The sequence below is a fragment of the Papaver somniferum genome, chromosome 11 (assembly GCF_003573695.1).
Source record: "Papaver somniferum cultivar HN1 chromosome 11, ASM357369v1, whole genome shotgun sequence".
Taxonomy (NCBI): Eukaryota; Viridiplantae; Streptophyta; class Magnoliopsida; order Ranunculales; family Papaveraceae; genus Papaver; species Papaver somniferum.
In genome coordinates, this window is record NC_039368.1 from 63639321 (window position 1) to 63656147 (window position 16827).

General features: G+C 37.4%; 1 protein-coding gene across 1 annotated transcript; it reads right to left on the reverse strand.

Moving 5' to 3' along the window:
* Positions 1-648: 648 nt before the first annotated feature.
* On the reverse strand, positions 649-14815 carry LOC113324485 (proteasome adapter and scaffold protein ECM29-like). The gene is given in 36 exon segments (XM_026572806.1): positions 649-930; positions 1154-1273; positions 1364-1476; positions 1616-1774; positions 2289-2415; positions 2574-2741; positions 3451-3561; positions 3676-3800; positions 3803-3828; positions 4341-4676; positions 5150-5334; positions 5488-5586; positions 5939-6202; positions 6621-6797; positions 7051-7344; positions 7449-7616; positions 7831-8181; positions 8340-8509; positions 8601-8751; positions 8984-9049; positions 9193-9378; positions 9461-9842; positions 10340-10458; positions 10564-10623; positions 10846-10954; positions 11035-11113; positions 11210-11297; positions 11475-11539; positions 11986-12138; positions 12214-12320; positions 12454-12536; positions 12662-12752; positions 12852-12988; positions 13510-13599; positions 13705-13872; positions 14568-14815. Coding segments are annotated over 36 exon segments (5493 nt in total). The 5' UTR covers positions 14754-14815; the 3' UTR covers positions 649-750.
* Positions 14816-16827: the final 2012 nt, after the last annotated feature.

The window sequence follows — 16827 nt, forward strand, 5'->3', positions numbered from 1 at the left end:
TACTAGGGTTAGAGATCTAAATGCAAAGAAGCATCAAGTGGTGAAGAGTATCCATCATATAGGTACAGATTTGAAGAAATATGTTAGAGGTAAGAAGGGTAAACTCTAGTAGTAAATGTTGTTTAAGCTTGGTTGTTGGAATTCTAGGGGATTGATTGTTTCAAGTAGAAGATAGGAATCTAATTTGGAAGAATACTTTAGTGGTGTGTGGATCCTGGTGTCCTTATTCTCAGGGATAAACATGGTTAGCCCGTTGGTAGTTGCAAAGTCTGGTTTGGCTTTTACTATGTTGGATCATGGTTTCCAGGGAGTTGAGTTTGGGATATTGGTTGTTGTTTCTTTGGGATGTTGGAGAGATCAGTTGGGTTTGGATCTCTTGCTGCAGTTTTTGCTAATTAACAGTAGTGGTATTTTTGGTTGTACTTGGTTACAGTCTGGTGCTCTATAACAGACTGTTCTTTTCTCTTTTTCTTTGTTTTTGGTTTTCCTTTGTTTGGCTAATATTAGCAGTAAGGAGGGAGGGGGAGGGAAAATCAGGTTAGGTATTCTAGTTATTGCTCAAGTATCATAATAACTAGCACGTCTGCATATGAAGCATCAATTTCCTTGTAAATAAACCAAGCATAGGAAAAATTAGATACTGAAACATCAATAAAACTAGCTGAAGTACATGCAACCAAATAAAATTGAAGCAGCAATAGTTTACAGACAACCTTGACAACCCAAATACTATATGAAAGGTATTTTTTCTCAAAGGCTTTCAAGAATTTCAATACATTTCCTTAGCAATGATTTCGCTTGCTCACTCTTTTCCACATCACAAAGATGAATGAGCTCACTTTTATAACTGACATCTTCACTCTGCATAAGCTGAGCATCTTTATACAACTTGGTTACTTCTAAGAGGCACTCTGAAGCAGCCACATGTACCTGAAGTTGCAGGAACAATATAAAACGAATCAAAAGATAACTAAAGCTAAGTAAGAAACTGAACTTCTACCAAAAATTAGAACTACTTTTTTGGTTTGATTTTATATTTATTCTGGTTATTGTTTGATCGTGAGCAGAATTTTTTCAAATTTCTAACTTAGGTGAAAAGACTGAGTTTGTAAGTGAACGCTTCAAGAGAACATATAAATCTGGAGTTATGTACAGAAAAATTTGAAATCAACGTGAAATCAACGGACGAGAGTAGCCGACATGTAACATTTGGAATGGAAGACATACCTGGGAATATACACTCCACTATTTTTGGTGACATGCAGTTAAACAACTGAAGATAGGAAACCAAAATGTTAGATGTACCAGCACCTCAGGAGGATAATATAATGCAAAGGAAAGAACAAAATATGCTCTAAATTACCTCTTGAATGACAACAGTGGCTTCTGCATGTAAAGACGTGTCCTGAGAATCGCTGACAACCGAGCGAGTTTTTGAGCAAAGCTGCTTGATAGTCGAGAAAGCTGACATTTTGACTGGTTTCAACAGTTCCATGAATGAAGGCATTAGACGTTAGTACTAAACCAAATTAACACTAGAAACTGAACAATCAGAAAAACCCTCCCAAACCCTTTCAAAACTGTAAATTAGAGACAAAGATAAAAAAGTATATACCTGTCCATTGCAAATTCGGGTATAAGACAACTAAGAATACATGGATCAAGTTCTTTGTTTGTTCGAGAACATCAGGTAGATGAGCAACGCTGATACAAGATGTAATGCAATCTAGAACTTTATCAAGTGGAGCAGAAACTTCTTCTTCTTTGTCTTCTGCTGTATTTCACGAACATACGACAGTTAGCAATGCAATGGATATACTGCATCCAAAGTGGAAAGGTTAATTGCTACAGTCACATGAACTAGAATTACGGCTTGGGACAGAACGCCTTACCGCACTGACATTAAGCACTTGATGCCCATAGCAAAGTTGGTTAGATATTTTGCTGTTTAAGACCAAAAACTGACTAAACCACTCGAGGTGAAATAGTAGCTTTAGCTGGCCCAAGATAAACATTATGTACATTTTTCTAATGCGATCATAAATTTTATACTTAGTATGAACTTGTGTTCTCATCGATTATGGATTCTACGTGATTAACGAGAAGTTAGGATTTTCGAAATCAACTTCGCAAATTATGCTATCTCTAATCCAATTATCAACTGTACAGTGAAAAGGTAAAGTTGCATATTCTTTCTTTACTATCATTCTCTCTTAAACAATCAAAAGAATAATAATAAAAAAAAAAAGACAGAGGGAGAAGAAGTACATATCATTGTTTGTACATACCCGCATTACTAGCATCAGTCCCCAAAGATGTTTGCCGAGGTTTGGAGGCGCTTGCTTTAATACACACCTCAGATAATAATGGAAAAACTATTCCAAAGAAACCTGGGTTCCTGAAGGCTTTTATTACCTAGGAAAATGTAAGGATACAACAAGACATTACATCGTGAGGAAAGCAAAAGTAATCCCAGAGCGAAGAAATGAAACTGACTTTAAAGGTGGAAACTTAGAATGTTAAAACGAAAGAATGGATATGGTAGTAAACAAGAGCAAGATAGCTTCTCTGACCTCTTGCAAACACGAGTAAGCTGCTTCACTGTATGTCTTGAGCTTTTTGGTGCATGCAGAGGATACAGCACTTAAAATAGCATTTGGTGCCGTGGGATCTTCAACAGAAATTGACTTGTGGCATGCAGTACAAAGGGCACCAATTGCATGTAAAATAGCTTCTTTTCCCTATTAAGCAGATTTAGCAATAAGGATAAGAAGAAGAAAAACAAAAGGATAACTTAAGGTATACTCTCAGGGGACTCATAATAGGCATGGGCCTGAAAATACCCCAATCAAAATTACTCTGAAGCCTTTCAGAGCTTCTTTTCATCCATGTCGTCCAGAAAATGTGAGGATATTGGATAATGATGATGGTAAGATGAGGCAACAGTTTTTATCTCAAAAGAGTAGAAACGGTTACTTGAGCTAATATTTCCTCAAAAGGAAAAAAAAAACTTTTTACCTTTAGATATAGGTTAGTCAGATGCTACTGTAGATCTTCTAAATGAGTATAATTACTCAGACTTGGAAAATGCAATGGACGGTAAGGAATGATAACCGAGTGAAAAATTGATTTATAAAGGCAAGCGAAAGACAACAGATACTTCCTATAAAGCATAAGGTAAGGTAGAACTTGTAGCATACACATAACTATATTAATGAGCTTCAGAAGTTCATGATGGTTCATTTTATATTATCTTGACGCTTACCTCAAGTTTGAGAGGAAGAATAGGTGACACACATTGAGATTCCCGATCATTAACATATATAATGTGCAAAAGGAATATGTGGAGAACCAGAAACAACACATGCAATTTAAATAACGTCGTAAATCACATGACTTATAGCAACATCATAGTAGCAAGAATTTTTGATGAATATGATAGGTTCCTACCTCCCATAAGCGGCCAGGTAATTCTTTTAAAAGAGAAGAAAGCAATGCATGATGATGAGACGAAAGGGATTCGCCCAAAACTTCACTGAGTTTTCTGATTGCCTTGGCTGACTGCAAGAAAAAAGCCGGCACATTAAGTTTAAAAGATATCACAAACCAAAGGTCCTTGAAATTAACATGCACCAGACAGGGAACAAGTATGAGTTAATAAACAGCAATTCTTACCTTTTTTTTACTTGCCCATGATGATGACATCATTCCCTTACAAATAAGCGAAACAATTTCAGCCAGGTAGAGTTCAAGGGTAACCCTTTCGCTGCTCGTGTTTTCTTCCCACAGCTCCTCAAAAGGCTAGCAACATCTTTATCGTCCTCAAATCTGCATTGGACTTAGCAAATCATAAGGATGGAAGATGACAACTTCTTTTTATTTTATCGCCCTTTAAGTTTAGGATCCAAAAATGTAATTTGGTTGGTTTTGCACTTGGACATGGAGGTTATTTCCTGGGTATTTCAAATGTTATTGAGTGAAAAAAAGACGATCTGTAAACGAGGGAAAATGACATAAGTACGCATAATGTACTGGAAAAATAGTCTGCTCAGTTGTAACTTTATAGAAAATAGTAATGATCAGCTCTAACTTCCTTACTGATTCCTAATCTTTACAATGTTAGACAACAAAACTGATCTAATCGACTACTTCGAGAACATTAAGTGGAGATCAGCAACCAATATGAAGGTTAAAATAAGCCTCCAGAGGACATCAAGCTCAAAATCCTAAGTTCCCAACCAAAAATAACAGCATTTAAATTTGAAACTCAGATACCGAGTGAAAGCAAGCTCAACAAGGGCCTTTCCTGTAGATGATCTTGGCCAGTTTAGTTTTCTCACCTTGCAACAAAATTGACAGGAATAATGGTGGCTCCATAGCCGCTGACAACATCTGCAGCCCGGCTTGCATAGCTCTTCAGCAAAACTGCACACGATATCTGAGAATTCCGATCACCAGTATGCAGTGCTGTAGTGTCCTCAATCAACTTTTGGGCCTGGGAGGAAGCTACGTACTTCAATAAGATTCCACAAGCACTAGCAAAAGCTCTTTTTGCAGCACCGCTCTTTTCCTCCAGAACAGCTGGAAACAAGACCCTCACTAACGTGGCAGTATATGCTTTCATATCCATGCCAACCTTTTGAACCAATAAGCTAATAAAGCTAGCAACGCCCACCCTGTAGCAATAGCAAAATACAAGTGCTAACTATTAATTATCTCAATAAGGGAACCAGACATTCCAAAAGCCAGTGTTTGAATTTAGCGAAGGACCAATTTCAGGTGAGGTTCCATCAGTTTAGGCAGAAAGCTCTTATTTGATTGTCAGGGAGAATATTAACAAAAGTTTGCCTATTCAGAGCAAAAGTGCAGGTAGAAGTGACTCCTATTACTTAGTAAAACTCTTGGGAGATCTCTCATTTAGCTACAGGGGTGCTGACGTCAGATGATCCCAATAAACAGGGAAGCCATTTACTATAAATAAGAGAAAGGTAGTTGAACACAACGGTGCATGTCCAGTTGTTCTCTCTTCTATATGAACACCTTACATTTAGCAAGACGCAACAAATACCTTCATATACATCTAGCAAACTTGTACAATATTACAATCACCTGGTGAATTATTAAATTACTTATGAACCCGGGAACAAACCTAGTATTGAGGCCGACCCCAGATCGTACCATCTGGCCAAGTCGCGGAACCAATAGATCCAATGATTCGGTATCAACAACTTTGAGGCATAAATCTAGAGTTTCCCACATGGGAGAGTCTTTTGCTACTGATATCCGCAAATTCTCAAGCTTGTCTGTCTGTATTCCAGCATTCGCTGCATGCAACTAGTTGAACAGAAGAAAGAGAAAAGGAATATAATGAGGAAGAGATAAGATAGTGAACTCTAATCACCGTTAAAGTTGAGATCCTTAAACAAGTCTCCAGAAAGGTGCCACTGCTATTTATAAGGTAAGAGATTTATATAAAATTAGCCAAACCTCAACATAATTCAGCCTTTGATCTTCTAAACTGGATAAACTCTCTAGCATGCAACAAACTAGATCCGGCAAATGTGGTCGAAGAGCAACCCCAGCTCCCTGAAATAAGAAAAATATGATCTATGATAATGAAAAAACACCATTTGTTAAGCACAGATAATTTAAGTGGATGTATCATATGTTATACCATATCAGCGAGAGAGAAAAAAATATAAATTTCATTGTTCAAAAATTACTGGGACGCAAAGGAAGCCAGTGGCTCCATCTTAAAAATGTGCAACAAGAAGGAAGATTTAGGAAGCATGAGAAACAGTTTCTCAAAAACAGTCTACAAGTGCATCTGCATGTGTGCTTATACTCAAATTTGATGTCGTTATATTCAAAATGCCCAAACGTATAATCAAGTTCGCAGCTGGTGTGGGCATCAATTCATGACAAAAGAGGGCCTTACCTTTGACAACTTCATGACAATTCCTACAGATGCCTTCTGTATACTTGCAACTTTACTAGCAATGCCTTCAGACAACATAAACGGCAATGCAATGTCCATCGTTTGCATGGCATCTGCTGTCGGTGTGAGAGAGACATCACATAACCTTATTGTTAGTGAACTTACAGCACGACATAAACTATCGCCGGAATTTCTTACAGTTTCCTTTATGTCATCCATAGCACGAAATGCTGCCGTCCATATTCTTTTCAAATGCTTACCCACCTGCATGAGGAGAGAAAAAATTGTGTTGGATAATCTTGGAAGCATATATTGTACTTAGCACCCTAGAACATGTACCAGAAAGAAGAAACTTCTGTAACTATCAAGTACAGTAGAAATTCCAAGAAACCATTTACGTTAAGAAAAGGTTGGATAGTAAAAAAAACGAAGATAATAACAAGAAGCACGGAATAAGAAGGACAATGATACTGCTACAGAGACGAAAATAAAAGGAAACAGCAGAGCATATCTGTACTTAGTTAGCCAACTTGAACAGTTTTGTGTTAACGACATTATAATGAACTCATAGGGGTGGGTTTTTGTTGTGATAAACACAGTTAGAGTACACCGTCCATGCATAATTATTACAAGCAGTCTCTTCAATTTAAAATGACCAACAGCTACCTAGAAACTAATTTACCTGGTCAAATTTGCGTCCCTGGATTATATCCGCAAGAGCAAGACATGAAGCCTCTCGTGCACGCCAAAGTCTAGACCCGCATTGTGTCAACAAATCGTCAAAAATAAGGTCTAAATGTTCATCAATTGTTTTCTTTGGATCTGCGACAAGAGACTTCCAGATGTGCCCCATTGCATCCTACAAAAATATCAAAATTAGATAACAAAAGAGCACCAAAATATTCAAAAGGAATCAGTAAGGTGAATAGTAATTTGACTAATTCTGTGGAAAATGAAAGGAGAACACAAAGAAAAAAACGAACTGGCAACACTTTGCAGCTTGTAACACAATTACCCCAAACAAAAGTTATTGCTACCGACTCAGTTGAACCTATTTCTGCAATCTGCAAGGTGTCTCTTGAAAGACAGCGTAAAAGCGACAAAATCACTACCTGCACGTTTTTATCAGGATCATACTGATAGCGAACAAGTCTAGGAACTAGCAGACGTAAATGTGGCGCAAGGGCATCCCCAGCTTGTTTTGCAATTTTGGAAAATCCAAAAGCGGCTCCTCTTTTGGAATTCAGCGACGACTGATAATTAGCTAAATCCATAAACTTATAAATTAGATCTGGCTGCCCCATCTCATTAGCAAGGCTACAGAGCTCTTTATATGTGCTAAGTTTTCCTCCACTAAGACTCTCGCCTATAGCCCCCTCTTGAAGCACTTCAGAGTCCTCCATCAGCTAAAACGACAATAACTGGGCGCTTTTAGATTTGAAAACCAGCCTTGCAATATACACAATTGAAATTGAAAGGTTTCGAATAAAATTTGAAACATAATAAATACCTTGATAGCCCTTTTTCTCTTCCCTGAACCAGTCAAGGTGCCTACAAGAGCATTTACCAAGTCTTTCTTCATGGATGCATCACCAAGTTCGTACACAATACTCATGCCTTGAGAGGCCAAATCCTGTGTTAGATCATTTTGATCACCTAGTAGATGAGAAAAAGCTTCCTGAAAAAATGTGGCAAAGATCGGAATCAGTTTGTCTCAGTGAAAGAAGAACATTTGGTAGTTACAATAAGAAACAGTTGACATAATTGTGATGCCAAGATGAGTGACTAATTCCGCGCATTCTTCATAAGAAAACACTATGTAATGTCAGACAATATAAGGCGGCATCAATATTATCACATTGAACTAAGTTTGAGCAAATGGGACGACAAACCTGAATTTCAGGAAGCAGTTGCTGAATTTTTGGATGCTGTCCACAATACATAGTCAGTGATAATAACCAGACAGCTCCCGAACAACGCTCTTCTTTTCGGCTACTGTATAAAAGCACATCAAAAAGCTTTCGAGTTATTACATCTCTGACCATAACATGGCATTCTTCATTCCCTTCGGCTTCTTCCTTAGAAGCATCAGTTGAAAGATATGATGGTCCATCAACCGTGAGAAACTTCGAATTGAGAGAAAGGGATGTATAATTGGATTTAAGAATCATATCTGCTGTTACAGGCACCCCGCCCCACAAGAACGATAGAGCCTCACCAGCTGCAAAGAGTATGTCCTCAACCTGTGAAACCCAAAAACCTAGTGGGATGAGTTTCTTCTGGATATTAGGTGATGAAATCTTTTCCGACCCTCAAACTAGAAATGATTTGTTATGATAACATGGGCAGCTAGATCGTCATAGAGGGTCAGTAGATGAGGAAAATGAACTTAACCACCCACCTTTGATCGAGATAGACTAAATATTAAATCAAGGGCAATCTTTAGAAAAGAAAACGATGTTTCTTTTGCAGAAACATGCCCTAGAGAGACCACAGTTCTCTGGATTGCTTTGATATCCTCTCCAGCGAGTAACTTAGCCAACTTCTCTTGCAAAACCACCAAAATTTCACCTGCAGTAGCAAGATGCGTCACACATTGATGAAACTATACATGCAAATATCAAGCATCCCAATTACTCCATAGCATACATAACGAAATTACCAGAACCAGAGTCCCGAACAAGTGCTGGCATTGGACCACGCAATCCAATATGACCCAGTGCTTGCATTGCAAAGGAGGCCAAAGATGCAGTTTCAGAATGAACCACATCTACCAAGCAATTCAGTGTATTTTGAAGCAAGGATTCTGAAATCTGAACGTAAGGAAATCAGCACAAAAGGTAATGACAAGTCAGCTTCCAGAAAAAAGCAACCAAGAGGACAAATTGTCTTCCACACGGAATATTAAGAGGACTGCAAGTGTATTGATCGGAGAAAATATATATGTAAAAAAACATCTATACATGCTCTTGGCCTGTACAAATAAGTAAATATAAAATCATACATCGATTAGGCCCCTACATTTTTGCCTAATCGGAAACTTACACTGACTGATGCTGACATGCACTCTGCAGTAATAAATCCAATTGCACACAATGCTCCATGGTGATTCTCAAACCTGGCCAGGTTCCATAAGTTTTAAGATTAGAAGAACCTAAATCATGCATTCGCCTGATACTAGAAAAAGTAGTAAAAACTCAAAATCATGTGAAAATTGAAAATTCACACTATACATAAACCCATTTCAAACAAACCTCAAATTTTTTTACCCCACTTATTGAGGAGTCGAGTTCTGAAATAAGAGCAGATGTTGTCGGTGTAGAAAGAGAAGAACAAGCTATCCCTAGCAATCGTGCTGCAGATTCACGAGTATCAGAGTCCACATGACCCAATAACTTCTTCAGCCACGAAACTTTCTCTGCATCGCATGATGCGACCATCTGCAGGTAGAAACAACAAATTAGAAGAACGCAACAACCAGAAAGAAACTGAACTGGAAAAAAGAAGATAGCAGAAATAAACCTCTGGCGTGCTGGAGGCAACAGAAACCAATCCTTTGGCTGCCGTGGCATGCAACTCAGCAGAGCCTTCAACTGCCATAGCATGTTCCAGTAATAGACACAACTTGTGCATAGAAAACTGATACTCAGATGTTCCACGTACAGAACTATCCAGTTCAATATCTGCCTCAAAGGACTTCAACAGAAACCTAATCATAACCACATACATCTTTGATGGAAAAGGGAGTTCGCCTTCCCTCATTTGAGAGGGGTCCAATAACTTCGGCTGCTGATTGCAAATATATTCTAGCATATCCGTGGTCTTAGGATATCTAAGGTTGGTAGTTTTGCTTATAGATTTTCCTTCATCTTTCATAGGAAAGAGACCTTCAAGTGCCATTTCCCTACAAAGAAAGAGGTAAAAGTATGTAGAAGTTAGCCCATTAATAATTTGAAACAAAATCTACAACCTAATAATAAATCCAGATTTATCTCAGTTGGGTCTCCACAATGTCTTGCAAACTAACAGCTATCTCCAACCTTCTCTGAAACAAGACACTTATATAACTCAGGTGACAAATGGTACAGATTTCCCGACTTGGTGGAAAACCAATGGAAGACCATTGAGGCGCAATTGTCTAAAACATTAATGAAATTAAATTCATCAGGCAGTACAGTTGAAAAGGAAACTATACGCACAAAAAACATATAATTAGAAGTCAGAAAGAAAACAAAACCTAATTCAGAATTTTCCTGACTAGTTACCATTATAATTTGCATTGTTAACCACTAGTAGAAGCTGTTCCTAGACCACTACGCGTACAAGGTTTAGATGCAAAATGTAGCATAATCACGAAGAAAATAACTGTAAAAGACATCACCGGGACATAAGTGAATAGACCTTATATCCATCTTAGGATCGGCAGCTCCAACCATACAGATGAACCGACTGGGACAATGATCCAGACCGAATAAAGATGTCGCCCACCTAACAGCACAAAAGCGTACTTCACTTTGTTCCTAGAGAACACCAACAAAATAAAGAGGATGGTAAGCAGCAAGAATTATGAATTATATCTCAAAGTTGTCAACTCCTACTGCAACCTAAGCAAAGCAAGTCCTTACCACTTGAGAGTTTTTCAGTAATAGTGTCTCCAGATCCTTCAAGATGGTCGAGGAGGCTCCCTGATTAAAGATAAACAAAAGTGGGGTAAAATTACACCTAAAACAAATTTATGTTAAAAGCAGAAAAGACATGCCCAGTGAGTACATGGGGAGATCAGGTTAGTATTGATAGATAGTTACGCAATGAAATGGCCAGAAGACAAGAACATTAACCTAACAGCACCCCTGAGAAGTTGAGGCATGACAATTGCAATATATATTACGCCTATGTAACTAATATACCTTATAAGCTATAGCTAAGCAATTGGTTGCTTCCTGAATAGTGAGACGAAGAGACTGATCCTCAATTTTCAAAGCATCAAAAAGCCGAACAGCCATGTCTATCTTATCTCTGAGACAGAAGTGAGGCGTTACCTTAAGAAAACAAAAAGGGTGGCAGTTAATGGGATGTGACAGGTTTATTAAGAATACCTGAAAAGTTGAGGCATACGCTGTGAGAGCAATCCAATTGCTTGAAAGGAAAAGATTTTGACATCCTTAGCAACAACATCTGGATGATGAAAGTTCCATACAACTAATTAAGCTATAATTTTCGAAATTGCTGAGATTGTACAACAAGCATGAGGGTAATACTCTTTTTAAGAACCTGATTCTGTATTGGAATAACCATCAAGGGACCTCAATATCCCATTAAGAATAACAGGGCCCACAAGTTTGAGCTGATCCATAATTGCCTGCACAGATAAATCAAACAATGACTTAGTTCATAGTTGCTAGCTTGTGGGAACAGAAGGTATAATAGAATATAATTCAGATTTGGATATACGTTGAGAAGTTCTAACATGTAAAAAGATTAATTTTCTATGCATCCATGAAAGGTAAAATTACAAACCAAAACCACATGGGCTTACATGTTTAAACACCCAGACTGTGAATTCCATCCCTAACTGCTTCAACCTTGAATTTGTCCCATTTCCTATATTCATCCAAAGTTTGAGTTTGTATATAAGATTCTAAAAGCAACGGAAAAAAAGGAAAAGAAAAGAAAGACAACACAGCTAAGAACTGATACATGACAGGTGCTTGAGCATATTTTTGATATGAAACATATTGATACTTTAAAAAAGAGTATATATACTTGCATCATGCTAGAAAATGGTGCAATTATTGCAACACACTTCTAAAAGTACACCCATGCAATGTGATCCTAGGAATGTAAGATAATATAATAGAACTTACATAAGCAAACACCAAAAGTAGATATTAGTTTACGTGTAAACTAATACAATAATATTATGTATAATAACTATAACCAATATACTACCGGATGTTTCAAGAAGTCAAACCTACCCACACTACTGTGTGTGTTCATATGTATGTGTGTGTGAACAAATAAACAAACAAAAACAAGCTTAATTTTACCAAATATGCACCCAAAAATGCACTGCAGAGTGGCTGGAAAAGAATTTGCTGCTTTAATTGAGCGGCAAAATACAGACATTAAGCGAAGTCTCAAAGTAGAGTTCCCAGGAATGACCCTCGCTTCTAGAGCAACACTCTCAACCCCGACAGTACCTGCAAAAACGAATGTTAATGACCAACCAATTCAAAATAAGTCTATTACAAATCAACATAATATATACCACGTACCATTAAATAGCAAAAAGAGTTTGTTTATCAGTTGCGGGTCTTCCAAGTTGGCATCAGCTGCCTTTCTTTTTAAAAGTTCCTCCCCTCTCTTAATGACGGGCTCATAGCTTAAAATTCATCCATAAACCAACATGTCAGTCTAAAGCACTGCACAGAGACTTGAGCTAAAAAACATAATATGCAATCCTACTTGCAGAAATAAAGAAGCCAAATAATGAATATGACTATGACTATGCATACCTGTCTGAACAAGCAGCCAAATAAATAACATAGACAAGTTCAGAAGATAGCTCCAGAGCTTCAACCACGTGCAAGATACCCAACTAATAGAGAAATTTAAAAAATAAAGTTAACTAACACAACCTGAATATTCTCGTACTGATAATGATCACAGTAGAGAAAGCAAGATATGTAGAAAGTAAAAAAGTCCTCAAAATAGTTTTCTCACCTTTTGCTTTAAGAGTGCATCACCTTTTAATGGATTTTTCCCAGAAATGCGATCTGACTGAGCAGTAGAAAGCCCTGGTGGGCACCGCACTCTGAAAATATAGTACATGGTTGATTTCAGGAAACGTACAATATTTTAAAGCAATCTGTCAAAATTGTGACTACAATAATTCTTAAGCTGGAAAACCGACCCTTGAGATGATGGCTGATACAAAACAGTATGAAGGCAAAAATCAAGAAAAAGCTGGACATCCTGAGGCTCATTCATCAATCGATATTTTGCAGTAACTTCCTCTTTAACTCGAACTGAATGGCATTCTCCAATGACCTGAAACAAGAAAAGTTCAGAAATGATAAAAATATTGTCCATCAATCAGGTCCTTGAATTGATTGTGGGTTTGTAACACATGACGATATGTTTTCTCGTAAAAGTTTCCACATCAAGGCATTTTGCAGAATTTAAACTGTAAAAACAAATGTATTTGTTTTGAAATATAAAACCACAGATGCAATCGAAATCGCTTCATTTATTTGCATATTAAATGAATTACATCTATATATGCAATCAAACATCTGAGCTGGAGAGCTGCACAATTAGCTAATTTCTCCATATTGGCAAGGTAACTGGGTAAGTACCATAAGTCCCAATATGTTCGGAGAGAGTGTGATGGGCAGTCTCATAAAAGATGGGTTTTGAAAGATGACATTACATAAAAAGCCACAAAACCAATCAGGTTACTCATCGGTGCTATTGCTCAAAAATTTGGATAAGAAACAAATTGCTAATCTGAAGTGCGAACAGTAGAGGAAAAGCAAACTGATCATAATTTTTGGGTGTGAAGTACATACCTTAGCAACGATTCTAAGTATTATATCCTGGTGTTGAGGAGGCAGCTTTGAGATTTTAGCAACCAGCTCAGGCGCCATAATCTCTTTCTCCTATAAAATACAACTTTAATCAACACAGACCTAGTTGTTATGAGAATCAATCATCTTAATTGCCGTAGAAAAGTAAACTTCAACTCTTGAGGAAGCAAAACTGACCTCTAAAGACAAGCGATCAAATGCCATCTCAATATATACAACGCAGAAATTCTTCACCATGGGAGCGGCATTAGCTTCTATATACATCTTCCACAATTCTGACACAGGCAAACTAATCTGAAGCTGGTTCTTCACTCGTTTGTTCACATGAGTCAATATCTCCATAACCTACAACCTCAAAACTCTCAACAACATGAATGAGCAATTCGAGATCCAACAAACTGAAGAAAAAATCATGCAATTGAAAATTAAATCACAAGATTCACAACACATTCAAATACGTGTTGTTTACAGAAAACAAAAGCGCGGCAGAACATGACTCAACCGAATTCAAGCTATTTATGCAACAACCAAAACAAGATATACTTAACCAGACGAACTTCTAGCACTTGGTCTTGATTCCACTAAGCTAAATTAAGTCGCGCCATGATTCCACTCAGCTAATTTGATCGCACTAGGACCACATTTCACTTATGTTTGAACCCTAAACTCAATAACCAGCAACTGCTGTTACGCTACAAAGTAGAATTACGAATCATGAACTAGAGCCTGCAACACACTGACTTGAAATGGTAAGCTTAAATTGAAGACTATCGGCAAGCATTAATGACTAGATATTAACCAGTTCTGCCCTAAATTAACTTGATAGACAATTAATTCCGTGTAGTTCACAGCAGAATAAACAGTTGCACTACTAGTTTATCATAAGGGTGAAATTTGAAGTTTGTAATTCTCAAATGATCTCTTCATAATATGTAAACCATACAAGTATGGTTGCCCATAAACATAAATTTCAACCCAGAAAATCATAATTTGAAGAAAATAGAACCCTACAATGAAACGAATAAGTAATTGAATCGAACCTTTTTCCGAACCGCTGGAGATTGAGAACTAAGTGAAGAAATAGAGTAAGGAAGAAGCTTGAAAAGTAAGTTATCGAGTTTATCATCATCTGTAAAAGCTAAACGTGTTAACATTCGATCCAATATTTCTTCTCTATCTTCATCTGATTTTGCCATTGCTGCTGTTGATGAAGAAGTTTCAGTCATTGTTGGTTTTCCAAGTAGAGTTACTTTTGGGGTTTTCTCTAGTTCTATAGAGACAGAAAATATAGAAGCAGAGCAGTAAACGAAAGCAGATGGGAAATCGCAAGACAATTCGTTGGTTTCGGACCTTCGGCCAGAAAGATTTATTTGTAGAAAATGGTTGACCGATAGACGACCGTTTTCTCCTTCTACGTACCGTGTTGTAACTTGCAATCCAAGGCCACAATATGAGACCGGGTCCTATGGAGCTTCCCAAGTTCTTCCCAATTCACCTTGGGAAGCGCCTGGGTCCAACGGTGATTCCCTGTTTTTATTACGGATTACCGACTTTGATGAAAAACGAATAATTTATTTTCTGAGAATCGAATAATTATTATTTATTTATGCTATTTTGACTGGGCAACATACCAATAAACGAATAAATGGTTGCCCATATAATATTTCCTAAAGTGGATGATCATTATTCGTTTCCAGGGAAGGAATAATAGTTTTCCGTATATCTTGGCTGAAACGGACAACCATTAACCGTTTTACACTTTCTAAACGGACAATCATTGTACGTCTACTACATCTTCCCGCGGAGGTTTCAAAGTGAGAGGGAATATAAGCGGGAATTGGAGCTTTAGGCCACGATTTTTCTTGTTTGGAAAAGGCTAGGAACATCAGTAAGACCAGTTTAATGGATCTGTATGGGTAGTACTAAGCCATTTCCTATGGGAATTCGTAAATAACAAAAAATTTCCAACCACGTGGATGGACGAATGCGCTTTTTCACTTTGAAAAAACTCAATCTGTGACAACTGAAGAGAAGCGTGGCGTAAATTGGGTCGCGCGACACAACCTAAGCTACCAGTGGGTGAAGTTTTTTTGAGTGGTGAGGGTTTTAACCTATGTTAATATTATTATTATTTTAGAAGAGACGTACTGATACACGTAATGGCCGACCCTTCCACCACTATGATTGTTACTGATACTTTAAGCGTGTTATTTCAAGACACGTTAGATTACTTTTTAATGATATTCAATGATGTAATATCGACTATATAGATAATTGAGAAATTGTTTGCTTAGATCTCACGCTATCTTAGCTTGAATTCATATTACTTAGAGCCTTAAATATCTATAAATAAAGAGACTATTGCAAGGGGATTTTTTATCCATGACACTTTTGTGTCCTAGCGAATCTAGAGTCGTCCTTTATAACCTAGGCTTTTCATATATATGTATTTTTAGGTTACGACTTTGAAGACTTCACTTAGGGATTCGCGAATCCCGGTCATACTATCTTTTTACCTCACAGTTCTTGTATCCGGATTTTGTTCTACTGGTTATTGATGTTCACGGACTTTAGATCAGGAATAAGATATTTGAATCTCAAGTTATCTTAGTGTTGATGGGTAAAAATGATTTACTTAAAGTGTAAAATGGTGGGGTACGCAAATGCTCGATTAAGAAAATCGTTCAAAACCTTTAATAGATACACTGCACGAGAGTGCTTTGAGTTCGAGAGATCAATCTGTAAGACTCTGTCCTAAACCAAGAAATAGCCTTCGCAGAAGCAATTATGTCACAAATGAAGGATAAGGGTCGATCTGTAAGGGGAAGTTGAGAATATGTTGAAATAAATGGTAATTGATTAATTGTTGATGATGTTGTTAAACTGCTTTGAAGATGATTTCTATGTATTAGACCGAGAGAAAGCTTTTGTGGATGATAATCATAGACTATCATAGTTGAATTTGAATTACGTTAAGTTATGTCATCGGATCATAGGTTGAGGACCTATTTATAGCAGATGTAGTTAACACATTGATCTTCAGTAAGTGGTGACGTTCAAAGATGAGTGAAAGTGTAGGGAAGTGGGAAATCGTGGTTGAACCAGTTTCACGTTGTGATTGAGATTTGGTTGATTGTCCATCCACTTCAACTGCCAGCATGACTTACGCACTTTCTCATCATGGTTGTATTGTTATATCTCACGTGTTGTAGGCTACCAGACCCAAACCCTAGTGAGTATTCCCCCATGTGACATGATTGATGTCTCATGTGAAGTCTGCTTTGCATACAAGTATTTATT